The sequence below is a fragment of the Rhamphochromis longiceps genome, linkage group LG18 (assembly GCF_057381845.1).
Source record: "Rhamphochromis longiceps isolate RC_006_pf linkage group LG18, R_longiceps_female_GT1.1, whole genome shotgun sequence".
Lineage (NCBI taxonomy): Eukaryota > Metazoa > Chordata > Actinopteri > Cichliformes > Cichlidae > Rhamphochromis > Rhamphochromis longiceps.
In genome coordinates this window covers 14,749,001-14,772,944 of record NC_140574.1, presented here as the reverse complement: position 1 = coordinate 14,772,944, position 23,944 = coordinate 14,749,001, and the positions used below count along the sequence as shown (strand labels likewise).

Sequence of the window (23,944 nt, the reverse complement as noted above, 5' to 3'; positions counted from 1 at the left end):
CAAAAATAAGAGATTTTGTAGAATTTGTAGGTAGAAAATAGATGTGATATCATTAATACATTTTATAAAAAACCTTTCCATACTTACATGAATATTTAAAGTGAAAAGAAACAAGATGGAGACATATTTCTGGGATCATAGAGGATTTAGAAGAATTTGAATAAATCTCAGAGCAAAATGTAAAATCAGCTTTCTCTGCACTGGGATGGAGACAGAAATCTTAACTTCAGCAAATGAATCTAAAATTTTAATTAGTGGCTAAATATCACTAGCGTAATGTGATGAAACAAAAATATGTGAATGTAGTCAGAGTAAAACAGCATGATAGATTAACATCTAATGAAGCTGAAGTTGTCATAATATCATGTCTTACTGTGTAATTTGACGTACTTGATTTTTTGACTAACAAAGCCTTTTTTTTTAAATTTGGATTTTGTTTTTGTGCAAGAAGAAAGTGGATACAATGGACTCAACTTTATACAACTATGATGATTACTATGACTTTACCTGGGACTATGATTATGACAACTATGAACTCTGTAACAAAACAAGTGTCATCCAATTTGGAGCAATCTTCACTCTGGTGTTTTTCTCCATTGTGGTGATTCTCAGCATCTTTGCCAACATCTTGGTCCTCGTGGTGCTGGTCAAGTTTGAGAATTTGAAATCCCTCACCAACACCTTCATCCTGAATCTGGCTGTATCAGATCTCTTCTTCACAGCTTCTCTGCCCTTCTGGGCCTACTACAACATGCACGGATGGACCTTAGGGGAGCATGCATGCAAAATAGTGAACTTTATCTTCTGCCTTGGATTCTACAGCAGCGGTATCCTCCTCATCCTGATGACTGCTCACTGTTATGAATCCAATCTAAAGCCTCTGTCTGACATTATTTCTGCCACAGGTTTTTACAGTATTGTAGCATCTGTGATCATTTGGGCAGCTCTCTCTGTCCTGGTCGTTGGGTCCTTGGACAAGACACTTTACCATATTGCCTACTGGTGCTGGCCAGAGGGGCCGATGGCGCGATATGGCAGCCTCGCTTCTGTCAGTCTGCCCCAGGGCAGCTACAACTGTAGCTTGCCTGCACCAGTGTGTGAATGTGAGAGTGAATGAATAGTGGAATTGTAAAGTGTAAAGTGCTTTGGGTGCCTAGAAAAGCGCTATATAAATAATAAATTATTATTATTATTAGTTAGCGTTCTGCTATCTAGTCTAGCTTTCGCTGCCAGCAAAGTTTCAGAGTCAAAGTACTGTGTATATGCAGATTCTTTTGGGAGCTTGTGGGGAATCTACCAGCGAAACATCCTCTTTCTAATTACCTCAGTGGTATTCATGTTTTGCCACACTCATATCATGAGCAGGTTGCTTCATCCTGATGAACAAAAAAGAAGAAACAAACATGGAAACTAATTTTTATTCTCATGGTTGTTTTCCTTGTTGGATGGTTACCTTACAATGTAGTGATATTTCTGCAGTCCTTTTCCTACTGGCCCAGAGAAAGTGACTCATTAGGGGAAGATTGTCAATATAGCAAAAACCTGGATTATGCACTTGAGATTACTCGACTTTTTGCATTTTCGCAATGCTGCCTTAATCCCGTGTTTTATGTGTTTGTGGGGGTTAAAGTCAAAAGCCACCTAAAAAATCTGATAAAGATTTCAGGCCCCCCAAAAAACAACAACAACAGCTTTCGCAGTAGGCAAAATCAGCTCACAGTGACATCATTGACAAATGCTGAAGAGCTGTCAGTGGTGCCTTAATGTCGGGAAATCCAGAAGAAAGACATCTTATTCATTAACATGGGCAGTTCTCAAAATTTCTAACGTAAATTCATGATTCTTAAAAAAACAATATCTTTATCTTTATTGTGACTTTGCAACATGTACATTACAAATCTGCTTCACTTAGGAATTAACTGCCAACATGTTATTCCAAAATTACTGTTCCCACTGGTAGTGTTGCTGTGAAGTGTGTCATGCAGATTGTAAGATCTGAGAGAATTCAGGCTGGTGTGGTCAGAGTGACGTCCTACCAGGTACTGCAGAGGGGTAACTGAAACAAGAAGAATACAGTGGGTGAGGATGTGTAACATGTTGTATTACATAAAGTTTTTTCAATGTAGTTACCTGTGATTATCTAATCCTTAATTCTAATTCAAAGAGCCTTTCAGTGCTGTTAATGTAGTAGTTTTGATAGCATGTTGATCTACTGACTATGCCATACATAACAACACACAAATAAATGAATAACAAAAAATCTTATATTCATATTATATTTTATATAGTTGCAAAAATTTTTTGTGTATAATTATGTCAAAAATATTAAAAGACAAAATGTTTTATGGGGTTTTATTTATTTATTTTTTCAAGATGTGGTTTATGTTAAGGGCGGTATCTCTGATTTCGTGTGAAATGAGGAAAGGAACTATTACTTATCTCAAGACTATCACAGCTTTCACATCATAGTGCAAGTCAGCAACGTGGCAGTTGACGTTTGCGGTAAGTTGATCAGTACTTGTTTTTATTACAAATGTGCTACATAATTACTTTTTATATTTACCTAAAATACAAAAACTTAAACTAAAATCAACAATTTCTGTTTACAGAAAAGTGTTGAGTTAATGTGTTTAATTACGTTTTTAAAATGTAGGTTTGTGTTTATGTTTTCCAGAAAATTGAAAATGGCAAACTTCACATCCACTTATGATGGAGTGAGCGATCATGCTGCATACATTTGTGATATTAATGTTCCCACCATCACTGGTCCCTTCTTCATCTTGATCTTCATCATCAGTATCACATGCAACAGCCTCCTCTTATGTGTTCTTTTCATCTACGAGAATCTGAAAAATATCACAAATATTTTCATCCTGAACCTGGCCTGCTCCGATTTGATCTTCACCATCACACTTCCATTCTGGGCTGTTGATCACCTACACCACTGGGTCTTTGGGGACTCTAGTTGCAAATTCGTGACTGCTGCATTCTTTGTTGGTTTGTACAGCAGTGTCATTCTGCTGACTGCCATGACAGTGGATCGTTTTATTGCTGTGGTGCTGCACAAGTTGAATAGCAATCATACTAAAAGAAAAAAGTATGCAATCGGTGCCTGTATAGCTGCCTGGGTCATCAGCATCTCAGCATCCCTGCATGATGCAATGAAAGTAGAGGTTGAAAACTTGGATGGTAAAAACTATTGCTACGATAAATCTGATGAACAGCTTGGACGTTATCTCCAAGTGTCACTGCTATTCTTCCTCCCATTTGTCATCATTATTTTTTGCTATTCTGCCATCCTCAAGACAGTTTTGCAAGGTTTAAACAGAAAGAAGCACAAGACTGTAGCTGTGCTGTTGTGTATTGTTGCAGTTTTTTTCATTTGCTGGGGGCCATACCATATTATGCTTTTAATTACTTCTCTTTATAAACCCAACGGTTGTAAGGAACAGTTAGAAGTTGCCTACCGTGTTTGTGAAATGCTTGCCTATTCTCATTGCTGTATGAACCCTCTGCTATATATGCTCTCACAGAAGTTGCGAAAGCATCTGTTGAATCTCTTGCGCTGTGAAAATGTGGGCAGAAAGAACAGAGAGAGAAGCACCAGCCTCAACCCTTCTGTTACTCAGAATGTATCTTTCAGTGTACAGAGCTCTGCTGTTTAAATTATTTACATTTAATACATATTTAATCTGTAAATACTTTTATAACAAAAAACTGGGTTTATTTATTGTTAAATCTTATTACATCATCCAATGACATTACAACTTTCTTGAATTTAATGTAACAAGTTAAAGATGCATATTTCACTGCTACTTGTGGTATATGTAAAAGTATGCTAGATTTCAAAATATTTCATTGATAGTCATTTTCTGCCATTTCAGCCACCTTTACTTTCTGTTTGAGAGTCACAGCTTTGACTTTAGTCATTGTCTATTGGGTGAAGATCAGATGACTGACTTGACCATTGGAAGATAAATTAAAGGTACTCTTTAATTTGCTCGCAGTATGCTTTGGGTCATTATCTATTTAAACTCCTGTGCGATCAGTTTTGCAGCATTTGGCTCAGTCTCAGAAGAGAGTAAATCCTGTATAATTACATGCATTAATTGTCAGCCTGAACAGAGTTGGCAAAAGTATAGATTTTCTTTCCTGAGGTAGAAGTACAGATGCCTGAGTTGAAAATTGCTGGGGACAAAGTACTGAAACAACTTCTTTACTCAAGTACAAAAAAAAACCAAAAAAACAAAACAAAACTTCAAGTGTGAAAAAGTAGAAGCTCTGAAATGTACTCAAAGCGAGAAAGTAAAAAGTAGCTTCTTGAAGCACAATTCTACTAACCATTTTAGTATAAAGGTAACTGAATCTTGTGCTATATCATTATAATAATCAAATAATATTACTACATAAGAATACAAATATTTGAATCTAAATTCTAATTCTAATTAATGTACTTAACTTGAATCTGCTATGAAGGGCACATGCAGTGAAATGGAACTAATAAAAACCCAGGCTATTTTATTTTGTTCCTGGTAGAGGGTGACTTTATCTCCTCAAAATTAAATAAATAGTTACATTTCTCCAAGAAGTGAGACTGGAATAGGCAGGAATGTCCAAGGGCATATCGACTGGTAAGGAGTCTGCAATGTTGCAGGACATACAAGGCAAGTGTGGCAGGTTGCCGTCAATGTAGAATTGATCAAGCATAAAACATTTTCATATGAAGTTCTCTGGGTGATCTAAATGCAGCAACTAATGTGCCTAAATAAGCAAATTACTCATAAAATCATTTTGTATGTCCTAAATAAAGGACACTGTTCTCTAAGCCAAATGTACTTATTTGCATTTGTGAACTGCTTACTTAACATGCAGATCTCTGCTTAACCTCATCTTCGCCTACTGATGAGAAGGCTGTTGGGGAGATGTACTTAATATCTCTTAATATCAGATTAAAAATGACAAAATTCAAGTTATCTTGAATGCTTCAAAGACATCCTCACGAATTCTCAAGAAAAAAGAGAACTCATCAGTGACTGTAAAAGTTGTTAATCATAATCTGTTGGTTTAATCATTTCCACTGTTGGTGTCAGAGCTGGGATCACATTCATACACAAACATATGGAAACAGAAGCATCAAAAGGTGTCATGATCCTGGGTTGTTGACCCAGCGTTTTGTGTTCATTTTGGTATCATCTTATGTTTTGTGTTAATTCTTATTTTGTGTTAGTTCTCAGGGTTTGGTTCTTGTGTTTAGTGCTTTAGTGTTTTATCAGCCCTACCCGTGTCTTTACTCTGTTCATGTCCCCGAGTTTGTGTTGTAAAACACTCTGTGTGTTTCCTGTTTTACTTTGAAGGTTTGTGTCTCATTGTGTCTAATTAGGTTCGGCTGTGTTCCCCTCCTGTGTGTCATTCCCTCATTACCTTGTGTGTATTTATAGTGTGTACCTGCCTGTGTTCCTCGTCGCGTCGTCTGTGTTACTCTGCGTTAGTTGGTATTTCTCTGTCTCTCTGTTCTCATCTCGTGTTCCTCTCCATGTTGCGTGTTCCAGGTTTATTAGTTTTTCCCAGTCCTCGCCACCCTTGTTTCTGTTTATATTTCACCCTTTGTAAATAAACGCTCACCTGCATCTAGCCGTTTCCTGCATATACTGTAGGGTTCTCTTTCCTACAAACACCACACGACTGCTGCCCCAACCGTGCCTTCATTTCAGGAAACATATGGTTTGTTTTAGTTATGATGTGTGTAAACCATAGGCACAATGGCTGAAAACACATTACCTCCCTGGTCAGTTAAAAACTGAGACAGAATGTATGGTCTTCACATTTGAATAAGGTTCCTATGAAGCCTTGATTATTTTAAGATATTAAAATGTAACTTATTGCGTCGGCTAGTTAGATTGTATAGATTTTCTTCTGAGTCAACCAACTTGCTGCTGAAAAAGCCTTTTCCTGTGTAATGAAATGTAACCACAGCTTCCTGAACTAAGGAACTGTTATGTGATTAGTTAGTTTGTGACTTGAGTTTCAAAGATTTAAGTCTGATAATGGCCATACATAATACAGGTTATCATTTTGGGGTTTTTACTCTCCTGTTGCTCAGTGCACATTTCTTTTCCTGTTCACCTGATTTCTGTAGTGATCACAGATTTGATATTTAAAATTTTTGGATAAATTAAATGCTTTGAATGAAAGAAATGTGTAGCATCGATTTTTTTTTTCGAGCACCGGACATCAGATCTTGCTTGAGATCTGATGTCCGGCACTCCCGCACACGGCCCTGTCATTACCCCAAACCAACATTACTTGCTGATCTGTCCGCCACTGACTGATGTCCCCCTGGTCCCAGCTCCTATATTTGCTCCACTTTTAACAGTAATACACAAAACTCTGGACTCGGACCTCTCTCTCCCACAGTCAACATAATACCCGTCATAATCACAAACAGAGAGCATCAGAATTATCATAAATCCACTAACTCCAAAAACATTAATAACCTCCGGCCTCTTCAAAAATGTCAACATCCATTGACCTCTACTGTCAAAAATCCACCAGTCTTGATCAGTATGGCACTTTTAAATGTCCGCTCTCTGTTGAACAAGTCTTTTATTATTAATGATTTAATTTTAGATAATAAACTTGACTGTTTATTTTTAACTGAAACATGGCTGGGTTCGGATGCACCAGTTGTTCTCACTGAGGCCTCCCCACCAAATTTTAATTTCTCTTTTTCTATTAGAAGTGGTAAGAGAGGTGGTGGGACTGCATCTTTAACCAACAACACACTCACCACCAAACAAATTTTATTTGACAATTTCACCACTTTCGAATTCCATGCTATTGTTTTTAGCAGCCCTCCAGTTTTATCTGTCACAATTTATAGACCACCTAAAGACAGTGCTGCTTTTATCAAGGAATTTTCAGAATTTTTAACAAACATACTGTTCTGTTTTCAATATGTTCATATGCTAATGACACAAATAAGTGTAAAGTGTATTTCTATTGTTATATATTGAAAAATGTTGAATCTTTTATTTTGACATCTGGATAGACAGGGAGGCTTTTATTTTGCATTGTGCATAGACAGGAAGCAGGAAATGCAGAGAACAGTGGGAAAAGCATGGCTACAACTTTGTAATCATTCATGTGGAATCCAAAGCAATCCTTCAAAGGAGTCCTTCAGAAAGCAATAGTCGTAAGTTCTGTCAGTTCTTTGTATATTAAGCAATTAATAATAGGGTGTTTTGAGACATTATTTTGTACCTTCTTTGAAGTGCAGTTATAGGGTGTAGCTTCTGAGCTAATGATACAAGTGTACGCTCACCCACTACCTGCTTGTTTTTCTTTGTAGTAATATCAGTTTGCATATCTACAGTATACTTATTTCATGGTCTCCTGTGTAAGTGCCTGAATATATTTACCTGCTGATTATATGTCAATCGATTAAGAGTTTTGTATTATGTGTTTTTCTAGTTTCACTCCAGTTCAGTGATGTCAGTGCAAGATGATTGCTATGTTTGGAGTCATTAAAGGAGCAAGTACGCCAGAGCTATCGCTGAAGCTGCACGCACCAGGGCCACATTTGCACAGAGGGAGCTCGAAATAAAAAAACATAAGGCCAAGTTGGATTTAGAAAAGGCTACTCTTGAGGCAGATCTAGAAGCATTGGAACTTGAAAAAGCAGCTGCCGTTGCTGTTGCTGAGGCTGAGGTTTTAGAAGCAGCAGCAGCCATAGACTGTGATGATATACACAGCAACAGGAGTGGCATCTCACCTTTGTCCATAAAACAGCAAACCGAGGCATACCTCGAAGATCAAGCTCGAATCAGTTTTAAACCTGCCATAGATTCTCAAGCCACACTGAGTCCCATCTATGTTAAGAAAGCATCGTTGTCAACAAAACAAGAACTCCCAGAATCCAACGTAGAATATAACACTTTATCTACAAACCCTGGTTACTCACAGCTAAGTGAGCATCAGCCAACTACAGGACAGCAGCCATTCTCGCCTCAACCCACTCCATTGAGCCCTCGCTATTTTTGTAAGGCATCTGTAGAACGCAGTCCACACATCAGGCATTCAGATACTTCTCAAAGGAACAGCATACAGCAAAACTCTCAGACTCCATCTACAGGCATGTTAGACTTTGCAAAGTATCTGGCACGCAGGGAATTAGTAACCACAGGTCTCACTAAATTTGATGATCAGCCAGAAGGCTACAGAGCTTGGCAGTCATCCTTCCTCAGCACCATTCAGGATTTGGAGCTGACAGCCAGTGAAGAGTTAGATCTACTAGTAAAATGGCTCGGCAAGGAATCATCAGAACATGTAAAAAGGATCCGTGCTGCTCATATCACTAACCCTGAAGCTGCGCTTAATTTGTCATGGTTGAGACTTCAAGAATGTTATGCAACCCCAGAAGTGATAGAGTGTGCTCTCTTTAAGTGACTGGACTGCTTCCCTCGCCTCACGTTGAGAGAAAACAAAACTGGCAGCCAAGGAAGATGGTTATCTACCAGGTCTTAGTTATAGGGCTGCTCAATTAATCGAATTTTAATCTCGATTACGATCTGGGCTTTCAACGATCATTAAAAATGACTGAGCCGATTATTAGCACCTCCCTCAAGCTTTACTCTCGCGCTGCTCCGTGTGGAAAATCGAGCGCACCTCTCTGCATTTCGAACACGTGTCACGACAATTAGGAGGACCCGAGGGAAGCTCGGAAAGCTAAGCAGAAGTTATTTGGAGAGGAGAGTGACTGCCGTTGGTTGAAAAGAGAGGTTAAAAAAAACAAACTTCAGTGGTGTGGAAACATTATGGGTTCGCGGAGTCAGACGTGGATCAAGTAGACACAGTGTGTAAACTTTGCTACGGTGTCGTAGCTGCACCACAGATCAACACTGCAAAGTTCACTAAACATAGATGTTTACATTTTTCATTTATTTCTTATATTGCAAACATTTGCACTGTTATCAGTATTTGCACACTATTTTATATTATTTTTTAAAGTCATTATTCAATACATTGTTATTGTTAACCCTTTAAAGCCGGTCAGAGCAGCACGCACCGTTTTGTATAACTATTTTTAAATCCCTGTAGAACCTGAACCATGTAAGCTAGCGCAATAATTTTTTTTGCATATGAAACTTATATCTTATGCCATCATTTGTCCTCGGTCACGGTTTCCTTCCACATAAAGCTTTGCAAAAAATTGCATAAAAAGCGCTTGCAGGAACAAAAACATAATATTCCAGAAACACGCTTTGCCGATCCGATCAGCTGTTCGTAACACTTCCCACATTGAAACAGACGTCAGCGCGAACTATCGCATGTCCGCCATTTCCTGTCCAAAACCGGAAGTGATGCCATATTCGCGGAAAATGTAGTTTTTTACTTGTAGGCCTTAAAAGCCTATACTGGTGTTTTTATAAGTCATGTTTGACGTTTCTGAATAGTTTCTGGGATGCTTAGAACTCGAATTGCACAGCTGGAAATATTTTATTTTGATGCTCATGCTGTTTTCTTTGCAAATTTGCATCATACGATTGTTTTTTTGTTTTTCCTGCAGTATATAAAAATTGCTGTATCTCCAAAGTAAAACTATGAAGACACTCAAAATAAATTTCCTGTTGTTGTAAACTATTTTTTGCAACTTTTTTGTATTTAAAGTTTTGAGGGACAAACGTCTTAAATTTCTCCAAGTAGAAATATATGTAAAAAAAAACAAAAACGATTTTCAATTTTTTTGTAGCTTATTGCACGTTTTTGCAATTAATGTAGTTACTATGGACTTAATGCATACATATTATTAAAATATGGGCTATAACAGTTGTATTGATGTATAGCAACTTGAAATGCTCCCACAAATGGCACTACAACATGTAAAAAAATAATATAAGCTCTGGCGGACTTGGTTCTATAGTAGATCTTAAAGGGTTAAATAAATATCGTCAAATAATCGAGATCTCAATTTCAGTGAAAATAATTGTGATTACCATTTTTGCCATAATCGAGCAGCCCTACTTAGTTACTTGGATACTCCAAGAGGCATTAACCCCATTGTCGAAAAGCTGCCAGTGAACCTGCAAGAGAAATGGCTCTCCGCTGGTTCAAGGTATAAAGAACAGCATAGGGTATGCTTCCCCCCATTTGCCTTTTTTGTGGATTTTGTCAACAGTGAAGTCAAGGCTAGAAACGATCCCAGTTTTGTTTTGACAAACAGCAGCCGTTATTATAATTGAAATGAAAAACCCATGGCAAATCATGATGGTGGGAGAACTGCCATAGCCGTTCGAAAGACAAATGTGTCCACAGTAGCTAATCCAAGCTCCAGACATAGAGAAGAAACAGATGGGAGAGGCGCAAATGATCCTGCTAAGTACTGTCCACTTCACAACAAACCCCACCCTCTGGAAAAATGTAGGGTCTTTAAAGCGAAACCACTCATGGAACGGAAGAAATTATTAAAGGACCACAGACGGTGCTTTAGGTGCTGCTCTGTTACTCATGTTGCAAGGGAATGTCACATGAACCTACAGTGCAATGAATGTCAGAGTGATAAGCACTGCACTGCTCTTCATCCGGAGACTACTCTCCCAGAAGTGTCGCCTCCTGCATCCGTGTCAGATACAGACCAGCGAAACAACTCCACAACAGAGGTAACCTCAAAGTGCACTGAAGTCTGTGGAGTTGGTCTCCTTGAACGATCTTGTGCTAAGATCTGCCTGGTGCGAGTTTTTCCAAAGGGACAACGAGAACGCTCAGTCAAGATGTATGCCATCCTGGATGACCAGAGCAATCGCTCGCTGGCCAAATCAGAGTTTTTCCAGCTCTTTGGGATCAGTAGCAACCTTTCCCCGTGCTTGCTGAAGACATGCGCTGGTACTACTGAGATGACAGGGAGAAAGGCAGTCGGTTTCCAGAATGAGGCTTTAGACGGTGAAGTGTGCTTAGACTTACCTCCACTCATTGAATGTAATGACATCATGACCAACAGGTCTGAAATCCCCTCAACAGAGGTAGCACGTTCCCATGCCCACTTGATGCCCATAGCGCCTTACATTCCTGAGATAGATCCCGAAGCACAGATTTTGATCTTACTGGGAAGAGATCTCATACGTGTACACAAAGTAAGGCAACAAATTAACGGCCCCCACAATGCTCCCTTTGCCCAGCAGTTGGATTTGGGATGGGTGATAGTTGGGGAAGTTTGCATCAACAGGGCACACAAGCCTACTGTAGCTGTCTATAAGACTAGTGTCTTGCCTAATGGACGTCCATCTTTCATGGTGCCATGTCAGAATGAAATATCTGTGAAAGAAAAGTTGGCATATGGCGGGGAGAAAAGACCCGATATTTACCCTTGCCTGTCCAGTTATGGCTCCATCAACATGCCTGCTGAGGAAAAACTTGGGGTAAGCGTATTCACAAGACAGACATGTGATAACGAACCGGCTTTGTCGTTTGAAGACGTGAGCTTTCTGAACATCATGCAGAAGGAGTTCTGTCAGAATGAACAAAACAGCTGGGTTGCTCCACTACCATTCAGGTCGCCCAGACCACGCCTACCAAACAACCGTGCTCAAGCCTTGTCTCGTCTCCACTCTCTGGATCGCACATTGGGCAAAAATCCTAAAATGAAAGAGCAGTTCATTGCATTCATGAAGAAGCTCTTCGAAAATGGGCACGCTGAGAAGGCACCTTCTCTCCAAGAACATGAAGAATGTTGGTATTTACCCATTTTTGGGGTCTACCACCCCCAAAAACCCGATCAAATACACGTAGTATTTGACTCAAGCGCACAAGAAAGTGGCATTTCTCTTAATGGCGTCCTGCTCTCAGGCCCTGACCTAAATAACTCCCTGTTAGGAGTGCTGCTCAGGTTCAGAAAGGACATTGTTGCTGTGACAGCCGACATCCAACAGATGTTCTATTGTTTCATGGTGAGAGAGGACCACAGAAATTATCTAAGATTTCTTTGGCACAAAGATCATGACCTGACAAAGGAAGTAGGGGAATACCGCATGCGCGTGCATGTGTTTGGGAATAGCCCGTCGCCTGCAGTCGCTGTATATGGACTTCGAAGAGCTTCCCAAGAGGGTGAGCACAAATACAGACCTGACACACGCCAGTTTGTGGAGAGACACTTTTATGTGGACGACGGACTGATCTCTCTCTCGAGAGAAGCAGAGGCTATTGACCTTCTCAAGCGCACTCCAGCATCACTGGCAAGATCTAATCTTAAACTGCATAAGATTGCCTCCAACAGTATCAAAGTGATGCAGGCTTTCACCCCTGAAGATCTGGCTACAGGTTTAAAAGACTTGGCGCTAAATGAGGAAGTTCTCCCAGCACAAAGAAGCCTTGGTCTGTGCTGGAGGATAGATTCTGACACCTTCACATTCAAGGTTGCAGCTGACAACAAACCCTTCACTCGCCGAGGAGTGCTATCGACAGTTAACAGCCTCTTCGACCCACTGGGCTTGGCTGCTCCAGTGACCATCCGAGGACGAGCACTACTAAGGGAACTTTCAGCTGACATATGCGACTGGGATACAGAACTTCCCACAAACAAGTTAAATGAATGGGAAACATGGAGAAGATCACTACAGGATCTAAGTAATCTTCAGCTTCCTCGTGCCTACATACAACAGTCCCTCTCCACTGCCATGTATACTGAGCTGTGTGTATTTTCTGATGCCTCAAACTGGGCCATAGGAGCAGTAGCTTACCTGAAAGTCATCACTACAGATGGACAGTGTCGAGTCGGCTTTGTACTTGGGAAAGCCAAGCTAGCTCCTAAACCAGAGCCCACAATCACTCGCCTGGAACTCTGTGGGGCAGTGCTGGCCGTCGAAGTGGCAGAACTAATCCTCAGGGAACTCGATCTTAAACCTGATACTGTGAAGTTTTTCTGTGACAGCAAGGTGGTTCTCGGATACATCCACAATGATTCTAAACGATTCTATGTGTATGTGCACAATCGTGTTCACCGAATTCGACAGACAACTTCTCCTCAGCAGTGGCACTACGTGCCAACAGATCAGAATCCAGCTGACCTAGCCACCAGATCGGTCCCAGCATCTCGGCTTGGAGAGACTATGTGGTTTACAGGTCCAGATTTTCTTCACAAGCCTCCTGTGGCTGAAACACATGAGCCCTTTGAGCTGGTGGAACCAGATGCAGATGTGGAGGTAAGACCACAGCTGACATCCTGTGCTACCCATATAACCGAGGGTAAGTTGACTTCAAATAGGTTCCAACGCTTCTCCACCTGGAGGTCTTTACTGAGAGCAGTTGCCTTCTTGAGCCACCAGACTCAATCATTCAGTACCAACCCCCCAAATACATGTAGAGGATGGCATATGTGCAACAAACTTCATACTCCAGAAGAACTGGAGGCAGACAAGCTGACCATACTTAGGTTGGTCCAAAGGGATGCTTATCCAGAAGAGTATGTTGCACTGCAAGAGAATAGAGCAATTTCAAAGACAAGCACAATTCTCAAGCTAGACCCTTTCATGTGCAACGGTCTTTTACGGGTTGGTGGACGTCTGAAACACTCCACTGTTAGTCTTGGAAGGAAAAATCCAATCATTCTCCCAAAACAGAATCATGTGACCAAATTGCTAGTGACCCATTACCATGAAAAGATAAAACATCAAGGACGACAGTTTACAGAAGGGGCAATCAGAGCGGAAGGCCTGTGGATTGTTGCCGGCAAAAGGTTGATTAGCTCTGTAATCCATTCCTGTATTGTCTGCCGCAAGCTGAGAGGAAAACTGGAAGTCCAGAAAATGGCCGACCTTCCCCCAGAACGTCTGAGCATGTCTCCTCCCTTTACATATGTAGGGTTGGATGTTTTTGATCCGTGGGAGGTAATCACCCGAAGAACTCGAGGTGGAGCAGCTCAGAGTAAGCGATGGGCGATCCTTTTCACGTGCATGAGTACCAGGGCTGTGCATATAGAAGTCATTGAGTCCATGGACTCAAGTAGCTGCATCAATGCACTACGCAGACTTTTTGCCTTAAGATGGCCTGTGAAGCAGCTGAGGTCAGACTGTGGTACAAACTTTGTTGGAGCATGTTCTGAATTAGGAATAAGACAAGATGATCAGAGTCAAGACAAGATCCTGAGTTACCTCTACGAACACGGCTGTACATGGGAGTTCAACCCTCCACATGCCTCGCATATGGGAGGTGTGTGGGAGCGCATGATTGGTGTAACCAGGAGGATACTGGACTCCATGTTGTCTCACGGTAAACACAGTTCCCTGAGTCATGAAGTGCTCTGTACATTGATGGCAGAGGTGTCTGCTATAATCAATGCAAGGCCATTGATCCCAGTCTCCAAAGATCCTTCTTCACCACTGCTGCTGACTCCCGCTATGATAGTAACGCAGAAACCTGCAAGTACAGGTACTTGCTGATGAATTCTGGACCCGATGGAGAAATGAATATCTACACACTCTGCAGCCAAGTGGCAAGTGGCATGTCGCAACTTACAAGTGGGTGATGTAGTGTTGCTCAAACAGAAGCAGTCATCTCGTAACGAGTGGCCGATGGGGTTGGTCACTACCACCTTTCCAAGTAGTGATGGGAAGGTGCGCAAAGTGGAAGTCAGAACAGCATCACAAGGCAAAGTAAAGACTTTCTCAAGGCCTATAAGTGATGTTATTTTGCTCTTATCAATAGAGAGTCCTAAGTTAACCAAAGACAGTTAAGCATGAAGTGGCATATTTGGGAATGCCAGACGGGGAGTGTTCTGTTTTCAATATGTTCATATGCTAATGACACAAATAAGTGTGAAGTGTATTTCTATTGTTATATATTGAAAAATGTTGAATCTTTTATTTTGACATCTGGATAGACAGGGAGGCTTTTATTTTGCATTGTGCATAGACAGGAAGCAGGAAATGCAGAGAACAGTGGGAAAAGCATGGCTACAACTTTGTAATCATTCATGTGGAATCCAAAGCAATCCTTCAAAGGAGTCCTTCAGAAAGCAATAGTCGTAAGTTCTGTCAGTTCTTTGTATATTAAGCAATTAATAATAGGGTGTTTTGAGACATTATTTTGTACCTTCTTTGAAGTGCAGTTATAGGGTGTAGCTTCTGAGCTAATGATACAAGTGTACGCTCACCCACTACCTGCTTGTTTTTCTTTGTAGTAATATCAGTTTGCATATCTACAGTATACTTATTTCATGGTCTCCTGTGTAAGTGCCTGAATATATTTACCTGCTGATTATATGTCAATCGATTAAGAGTTTTGTATTATGTGTTTTTCTAGTTTCACTCCAGTTCAATGATGTCAGTGCAAGATGATTGCTATGTTTGGAGTCATTAAAGGAGCAAGTACGCTCACCTTCCTGGCTCTTGAAAAGGAGTTTGGCTGGCTGTTTATCTATGTTCACACTCAGGGAGTTTAACACATAGAGAGAACAGTACACATACACTCAAAATATAACATGATCATTTTAACCGGTGATTTTAACCTGCACATAGATAATCCTTCTGACTGTACATCAAAAGAATTCTTAAACATTCTTCACTGTATGGATTTTACCCAGCACGTCACGCAGCCGACTCACAACAGAGGACACACTCTGGACCTGGTCATCACCTATGGGCTGTCCAACAGTGTGTCCTCTGTTGTTGATTTGGCTGTCTCTGACCACTACGGTGTGTTTTTTAACATCACCGGTTTTATTCAGCGCGAGACCTCGGTGCAAACTGTGAGGAGGCGCTATCTAACCTCTGTAGTGGCTGCAAATTATACCAGGGTTTTAGACTGGATACATGCACCTCATGTGTTAACCTCTTCGACATGTAAATGGCTGTGAACAAAGAGAAACTTGTAAATAACTCATGAAAGAATAAAGTTACGTTGAAACCAAGCACACCATTGTTTTTCTTGTGACATTACCAATAAGTTTGATGTGTCACATGGCCCTCTTCCTATTGAAAAAACAAAAGTTGTATCCAAGATGGCCGACTTCTAAATGGCCACCATGGTCACCACCCATCTTGAGGAGTTTGCCCCCTCACATATACTAATGTGCCACAAACAGGACTTTAATATCACCAACCATTCCCATTTTATTACGGTGTATCCATATAAATGGCCCACCCTGTAGATAACCAAACTAAAACCTGACATTACAAAGAGTAGGCATGCAGAGGTGTTGAACTCCACTCCTGGAGGGCTGGTGTTCTGCAGGTTTTAGATAACACCCTGGGTCAACACACCTGAATCAAATAATTAGTTCATTTCCAGGCCTCTGGAGAACTTCAAAAAATGCTGAGTAGGTAATTTAGCCTTTAAATAAGCTGTGTTGTATCAAGGACACAACTAAAACCTGCAGGTCACTGGCCCTCCAGGCCTGGAGTTCCACACCTGTGGCATAGAGCAATTACAACTATAATAAGAAACAAAACCTGGAACACAATCTTAACCTCAGAACATTAAAGAAACCAGAAATAAAAGACCAAACACATAAACATTGTGCCACAGACCCACTGGGACCCAGACCCAAACTCAACTCAGATTAGAACTACTTCTACTTAAAAATATTTATGTTAGAAAATTAGTTGTAATAAGTGACTGGCACCTACAAACACAGTCAAGAGGCTTAGCTGTTCAAGCCAAATTTAAGAGATAAGGGACTTGAGATTTGTTGTGCCCAAAGATCTGGTTCCAGTATTCTAGAAACATTTAATAATTTGGGATTGACACAACAAAACAAAATTAAAAGGGAGTGGCAGCTGTCAATGGCAGATATTAACTTTTGCTGGTTAGCGAAGATTATTAAAAATTGGTTTGAGCTAAGGTGAGAGGGGGGCAAGAGAGCGATGGACAGACTGGTGCTGCAGCCGCAATAATGCAGTCGTGGTTAAAAGATAGCTGAGCGTAAAAGTGATGCTCTTGAATTACCAGTCAATCTATGTCCCTACGCTCACCTATGGTCATGAGCTTTGGGTAGTGACTGAAAGAACAAAATTGCAGATACAAGTGGTGGACATGAGCTTTCTCCAAAGGGTGGCTGGCCTCTCCCTTAGTGAGTGAATGGGTTAAATGCAGAGAGGTAGTTGTAGTTGTAGTTGTTGTTGTTGTTGTATACAGGATGAGAGGTAGGGATGGGTATCTATGAGATTTTCACGATTCCGATTCCATTTTTGATTCTGTTTAACAATTCGATTCTTTATCGATTCTCTTATCGATTCTTTTAAAAAAGGAGAACACTAAGGTCGAATAGCTTAGAACTTTGTTTTATATCTTCTCTTTGAACAAGATAGAAATTTAGGAGTAACATGGCCTTACAAACCCAACAGTGAGATCTTAAGAGATCCACAGCCTACGGCTCTTCAATGGGGTGTCACAGGGTCCCCAGGAAAAAAAATTGTAAATGTAAAATAACAAAATAAATATTCTTCTGTAGCAATAACAAAGTATAACATAAATTATTCTGTAGCAATTACACAAGAATATCCAGTAATGTCCCTGCCTACAATTAAACACATTCACTTACCGAAAATCAGGGCATCTGCTGTGGCAAATGGGTGCAAACCTTTTACCACAAACTTAGTCACTGCTCAGTAACATTCGTCTATCCTGGCCTGAAAGGAGACGCTACCGGTAGACTGCAGTGAGAACTGCCAGCATCTGAGCCAGCCAGACTCTGTCTGTCTCTCTCATCATGGTCACCTAAATGCACAGTAATAGCAGGTTTTGTAATAAGGCAGATCGCGCTAACATAATATGCACTGTTAGTTGATTATTTACCTGCCGCATTAACGGGAGAGGACGTGCCAACGTTACCGCTGCTGCTGGGTTGAGATTCACAAGTCGAGCGGAATTAAAAACATGACATTCATTTAAGGTTATCGTGTGTTTTGTGAGCAAATGCTTTTTCATATTCGTAGTGTTTCCTCCCTTAAATGAAATATCTACTTGGCAAGTATTGCAAGTTGCCCTGTTGTCATCCGTTCTCGTAAAGTATAATCAAACTTTTGAGCGTTTGAGCCGCCATGTTTCCTGCCAGGTAAATGACGCTCCGCAACGTGGTGACGTCATTCGGGGCGACTGGAATCGATAAGGGAATTGTTTTACAAAAATGGCAAACAATTCCAAGGAATTGAAACAGTGGGAACCAGTTCTCAACAAGGTTTTCGATACCCATCCCTAGTGAGAGGTTTGGCCATCTGGAAGGGGCTCCGATTATCTTCTCCACATCGAAAGGATGCAGTTGAGGTGGTTTTGGCCCACCAGAAGAAGAATCTGGGGCAGACCCAGGACATGCTGGAGAGAATATACCTTTTGGCTGACCTGTTAATGCCTTGGTGTTCCCCTGATAACCTAGAGGAGGTCGCCAGGGAGAGGCAGGTCTGGCTTTCTCTGCTTTGGCTGCTGTCCCTGCAGCCCGGTGTTAGGTCTGCACTTGCAGGCTTTGCTTTGTTCACCGTGAACAAAGCAAGATAATTAGACCTCAATCCATTTTAACTTGCAAGGGAAGCCGGTCTGGTCAGGATCTTGGAGCTGCAAGCTCCCCACCTGATCCCAGCCAACTCCAGTCTTCCCTCCCATTGTAAAACCCATATGGTGTGTCATAAAAGTTAAGGCACTGTGTGTGTGTGTGTGTGTGTGTGTGTGTGTGTGTGTGTGTGTGTGTGTGTGTGTGTGTGTGTGTGTGTGTTTGTGTTTGTATATGTAACTTCCTGGTTACAACTGTTTTAACAACATCCCTAGTCATAAAAAGGGTCATCTCCCCTCACCCCGTATATGTCTTAACCCCTTTTAATGGTCCACCATATACAAGCATAGGTGAGCCCATAAATGGCAGGAAGTAAACATTCCTTACTAAATAAGGAAACCAGAATGTTACCTGCAAGTGTGCCTGCAGTTTAAGACAAGGTTCACAATTTTAAATGCAACAATGACAACTTTTAACAAAATCACTCCAACACCCAGCTCCAGAGAAGTGGAAGAAAATGGATGGATGGATGGTTTTTGCTACCAAAACTATTACAGTAACTCAAATATTCAGGCTCTATAACAATGGCAAATTTCTGGTGACAAGATCTCAGACAAATCAGGCTGGTGGGGTCAGAGTGTAGCCCTATTGTAAAGGGTCTAACAGAAAAAAACAACAACAACAGAATAAGAGTGTGAGGCTTCTTTTTAACCACAGTGGTGTGTAACATGTTTTGTTTCAATTTTAATTTTCTTCTTATCTGCTTCCTCATCAAGAGCCTTGCTGCTGTACTACTTTAGCACTTTAATATGTTGGTCTACCTTTTTATGCTCTACACAGCATTAGAGATATCATAAATCAACACCATTTTTATGATCTGTGTTGGATTTTATGTTTTCATATTTAGTTGTATTTATATAATGTTTACATGTTTTCAGCAAGAAATACTTTCTTTTGAACAGAATACTGGGGTTTCTGCATTTATTTATGTAAATAAATGTAACTTTTGATTGAGTCTGTTTTGATTAGATGGCTTGAAAAAAAAATACATTCAACATTATTTTATTTCATTTCAATGTAGAAAAAAGTGATTGCTCAAGCTTTTTGCTTTTTTTTCTTCACAGTGTGGCTTTCGTTAGGGTGGTACTCTAGCTCAAAGACGAGACAAACTATCAGATATCTCACGAACATCACACGTTTTTCACCACAGTGCAGTTCAACAGAAGACCTGAGATAGAGGTAAGTTCAGAGGAATGTAACATGCGTATAGACAGCTATTTGTCAGGTTTAATTTTGATGAAGTTTCATTTTTCATGTGACAGTTTGTTGCACAAGTTAACTTTGAATTTTTTGTTTCATAATGTGGTTTTTGTTAAGGCAGAATCTCTGAATTAATGTGAAACAAAAGGAGGAACTATTAGTTTTCTGAAGAACATTGTACAGCTTTTGTGCTGAATCACAGGGCAATTCAGCAGAAGACTTGACAGTTGATGTTTGAGGTAAGTTGCTGTTTTTGTTTTCTGAAATTTGATACTTTTTTAGTCACTTTGGTTTTATATAATATACAAAAATTAGAACCAAAATCAACAGTTTCTGTCACTTTAGAGAAAACTGCTCAGTCATTGTGTTTGATTGCATTTTATTTTATATGTATGTTTTCCAGAAGATTGAAAATGGCAAACTTCACATCCACATCCAGAACGAGTGGTCTTGTTGAATACATGTGTGATACTAATGTTCCCACCATCACTGGTCCCCTTTTCATCTTGATCTTCATCCTCAGTATCATATGCAACAGCCTCCTCTTATGTGTTCTTTTCATCTACGAGAATCTGAAAAGTATCACAAATATTTTCATCCTGAACCTGGCCTGCTCTGATTTGATCTTCACCATCACACTTCCATTCTGGGCCGCTGATCACCTACACAACTGGGTCTTTGGGGACTTTGTCTGCAAAGTTATCACTGCTGGATTCGCTGTTGGTTTGTACAGCAGTGTCATTCTGCTGACTGCTATGACAGTGGATCGTTTTACTACTGTTGTACTGCACAACTGGCCGATCAGCCATGCCAGAGTGAAGAAGTGTGCAATTGGTGCCTGTATAGCTGCCTGGGTCATCAGCATCTTAGCGTCCCTGAGTGATGCAATGAAAGTAAAGGTTGAAAGCTGGGAAGGTAAAAACTATTGCTATGATGAATCTGAAGACACGCTTGGACATTATCTCCAAGTGTCACTGCTATTCTTCCTCCCATTTGCCATCATTATTTTCTGCTACTCTGCCATCCTCATGAAAGTTTTGCAAGGTTTAAACAGAAGGAAGTTCAGGACTGTGGCTGTGCTGTTGTGTATTGTTGCAGCCTTTTTCATTTGCTGGGGGCCATACCATATTATGCTTTTAATCAAGTCTCTCAATACAAACAATGATTGTAAGGTACTGAAACGGTTAGCAGTTGCCTACCATATCTGTGAAATGCTTGCCTATTCTCACTGCTGTATGAACCCTCTGCTATATATGCTCTCGCAGAAGTTGCGAAAGCATCTGTTGAGTCTTTTGCGCTGTGAAAAAGTGAACAGGAAGAAGAGAGAGAGAAGCACCAGCCTGAACACTTCACAACAATTCACCCTGCAGAGCTCTGCTGTTTAGATGGAACTGCACAACTATCCATTTAACAGTCACTAATAAAATTAAACCTTGATTCAGGTTGATACAGTCATAGTACTTTGATGTGTAAGTGTATTAACTCATTCATTGAGGCAAACAGAGAGCAGTAATTAAATCTAATTACTGCTCTCTGTTTTCCTCAGTTGGACTGTAAAAGTCCAACTGAGGAAAACTTGGACTGTCAACTTGGACTGTAAAAGTAAAAATAGCTGGTGTATTTTTGCTTATACCTTTATTTTAAAGTAGACAAATTACTTTTTTAATTAACAAAAAGTGTAAAGGTTGGGATAAACATGCTTTAAAATTATTGAAATGCTGACACTGATGTAACAGAAATATCAATCAACCTTAACTAGATAACCAGAACCTTAAATACAATGTGAAAATTTAAATGAATTGTGCTTAATAGACAATTCAATCTGTATCCAGTTACTTAAACTTTAGGGAAAAACAGTATTAGACTGCTCCATCAAGCTCCATCTATGCAATCTATATGACTCCTTCTGTATGTTCTTTTCAAAATGGTGGAAATTGAAACTTCCAGATTTTATGGACACAAGGGAGTGGTACTGTAGATAGCATGATTCTGTTGCTTAAACTCAAGTTGTTTCTTCTATTTCCAAGTCTGAACTTTGATTTAGTAGGATTTCAGAAATGCACAATAGTTTTACCCCTTCGAAAAGAAGTGTAAGTACCTCGCATGTTAAACCAATGTCCATACTTCAGGAAGTAGAGGGCAGGATGAGGCAGAAATTATTTTACTCAGGACAGCTATAAGGGGCAATAGGTGGAGTAAGACCAGACATCAGAGCAGGAATTTGAAAGCTCAGAGGAGGACATATCAGCTTTTGAGGGGCCTGGCCGCGGACCAAACAGCTGTTTAATGCAGGGCTCTGATGTTTAGACATTACAATATGTATAAGGGGAAATAAGAATGTATTCAATTTAATTCTCACACACACACACACACACACACACACACACACACACACACACACACACACACACACACACACACACGCACTAAGAATTTGATTTCTTCTTTTATCCTCTCCTGTTGTTCATGTAATTAATAATATATATGTAAATAAAAGTGGACTAAATCATATGCTTTCGTACTTCATTTCACTTGAATTATCGTTTCACTTCCAATCTGAAATTCAACCTGGGCTGAAAATTTTGTTATGCATAAACAAGAAAACAGGACAACAGTGCCCGCAATCAGAGGACCACCTGTTTGGTGGTCTAAATATTAGCGCTCACATGGCGGTCCCTGAATGACATCAAACAGAAAACAGGAAACCAGGTTTTAGAAAAAAAATCAGCACACACACAACGGCCTATCTGTAGTCATAGTCAGATCAACAAGCAGATTCTTGAATAGTACAATGGTCAAAGTACCAAATGATTTCAATCTCTCTGATAATGGGACAAGAATAAAGCCTCCTGAAAAGAGAAAAGTCTCTTAAACAGCACACAACAAGGCTTCCATGAAAACATGATTCCCTTCACGGGCCAGGCCTCAATTCAACATTTAGTCTGCTTATCTTGCAGTTTATGACAGCTCCTTCTCTATAATGAAATGCAACCACAATTTCCTGAACTAACGAACTGTGGTCTGATTAGTTAGTTCCTTTTTGTAACACCGGACTTAACTTCCTGTTTTAACAGGAAATGTATTAGGTGTTGCTTTGCTTGTGTATCAGAATGAATATTTATTCTAGTAATGCTTTGCTTAATTTCTTGCACAAATGCTATCTCTTGCTTTCATGCTGATCAGTGCACATCCTGCTTCTTTAGTTGTTCAGAAAAAAAAATATCTAAAAAAAAGAAAAAGAAAAGAAAAACATTGCTATGTGTGATTTTTAATTTCTTGAGCCTCACGTTATGCAATAGCTCTTATCCATGATGGACTTTGGGTGTTGTCATTTGCCCCTTCTCAGGCTCCAAGATTATTTCTGGATGCTTCTAAACTGCATTTGTTTTTATCAAGATGTGACTAATGTATTTGTAATACAATGCATTTATTAATTCAGTTCATGACCTGATTGATACAGCTTTAACTATTAATAATGATGTAATAATGTTATATCGTCATTACTTCGGTTACTCAGTAGTTATTTGCTGACAAGACCTGAACATGTAAATCATGTTCCTGAAGAGGGACTACCATTATGTAATTATTGTCACTAAATAATAAATATTATTTTTGAATTCCTTATTTATTTTGAAACTATCTTTTTTTTTAAATTGTGTTTTATTGTATTTTTATTGGCTATTATGGCACTTTTAGTCTTTTTGTGTGTACAGCGCTGAAAGCAGCTCAATTGAGCTCCACATGGAGAAATCAGCACTTTACGTCCTCTGCATTAAAACAGCTTCCTGTGGGTCTTTCTAAAGGGAACAAGCTTTGAAGATCACATCAGATATCCTACGTCTGCACCTCAGTTTCTAACCTGTGGTGCAATTTTTAGGCTTTTAAAGAACTCCATGACGGGATCTTTGGAGAGTGGGTCTGTGGAGTAGGGACAGGAATTTATTATCTGAGACTGCACACCTCGTCTTTGGATTATGTTTTTGCAGTTTTTAAAAAAATTCAGTTTTTCTTCATTGATCCTTTAAATGCAAAGCAGCAGTGAACCCTTCCAGAACTGGGATGCCAGATTCTTTCTTTATCTTTCATTTGGAAAATGCAGCAACAAACCTGTCTGCATCTATTATTGCAAAAGGCATCAGGGAACCCTTCTGCCTCTGGATGTCAGTTTTCTGCCATCTATCTATTGTTTGCAAAACAAAAAACAAACAAACAAAA

At 40.0% G+C, this 23,944-nt stretch overlaps 2 protein-coding genes and 1 pseudogene across 6 annotated transcripts; all 3 read left to right on the top strand.

Annotated features, from left to right (window-relative positions):
* The first annotated feature begins 463 nt into the window (after positions 1–463).
* Positions 464–1,764, top strand: LOC146647932 (chemokine XC receptor 1-like; annotated as a pseudogene).
* Positions 1,765–2,684: 920 nt separating this feature from the next.
* On the top strand, positions 2,685–3,665 carry LOC146647931 (chemokine XC receptor 1-like). The gene has a single exon (XM_085389709.1). It carries the CDS (start codon positions 2,685–2,687, stop codon positions 3,663–3,665), a length of 981 nt encoding a protein of 326 aa, XP_085245835.1.
* A 6,186-nt stretch (positions 3,666–9,851) lies between these two features.
* LOC146647930 (chemokine XC receptor 1-like) lies at positions 9,852–22,225 on the top strand. Of its 5 annotated transcripts, none has more exons than XM_085389688.1 (4): positions 9,852–15,010; positions 19,594–19,708; positions 19,851–19,968; positions 20,136–20,251. In XM_085389688.1, exon 1 carries the CDS (start codon positions 10,251–10,253, stop codon positions 14,424–14,426), a length of 4,176 nt encoding a protein of 1,391 aa, XP_085245814.1. In that variant the 5' UTR covers positions 9,852–10,250; the 3' UTR covers positions 14,427–15,010; positions 19,594–19,708; positions 19,851–19,968; positions 20,136–20,251. The 5 variants fall into 5 exon arrangements, with proteins under 5 accessions (XP_085245814.1, XP_085245813.1, XP_085245815.1 ...); XM_085389687.1 differs by having other exon boundaries at positions 19,847–19,968; XM_085389689.1 differs by having other exon boundaries at positions 20,133–20,151.
* Positions 22,226–23,944: the final 1,719 nt, after the last annotated feature.

Excerpts from the sequence above, each read along its gene's own strand:
- LOC146647930 (XM_085389688.1), top strand. The coding sequence starts at position 10,251 with ATGGCAAATCATGATGGTGGGAGAACTGCCATAGCCGTTCGAAAGACA.
- LOC146647931 (XM_085389709.1), top strand. The coding sequence starts at position 2,685 with ATGGCAAACTTCACATCCACTTATGATGGAGTGAGCGATCATGCTGCA.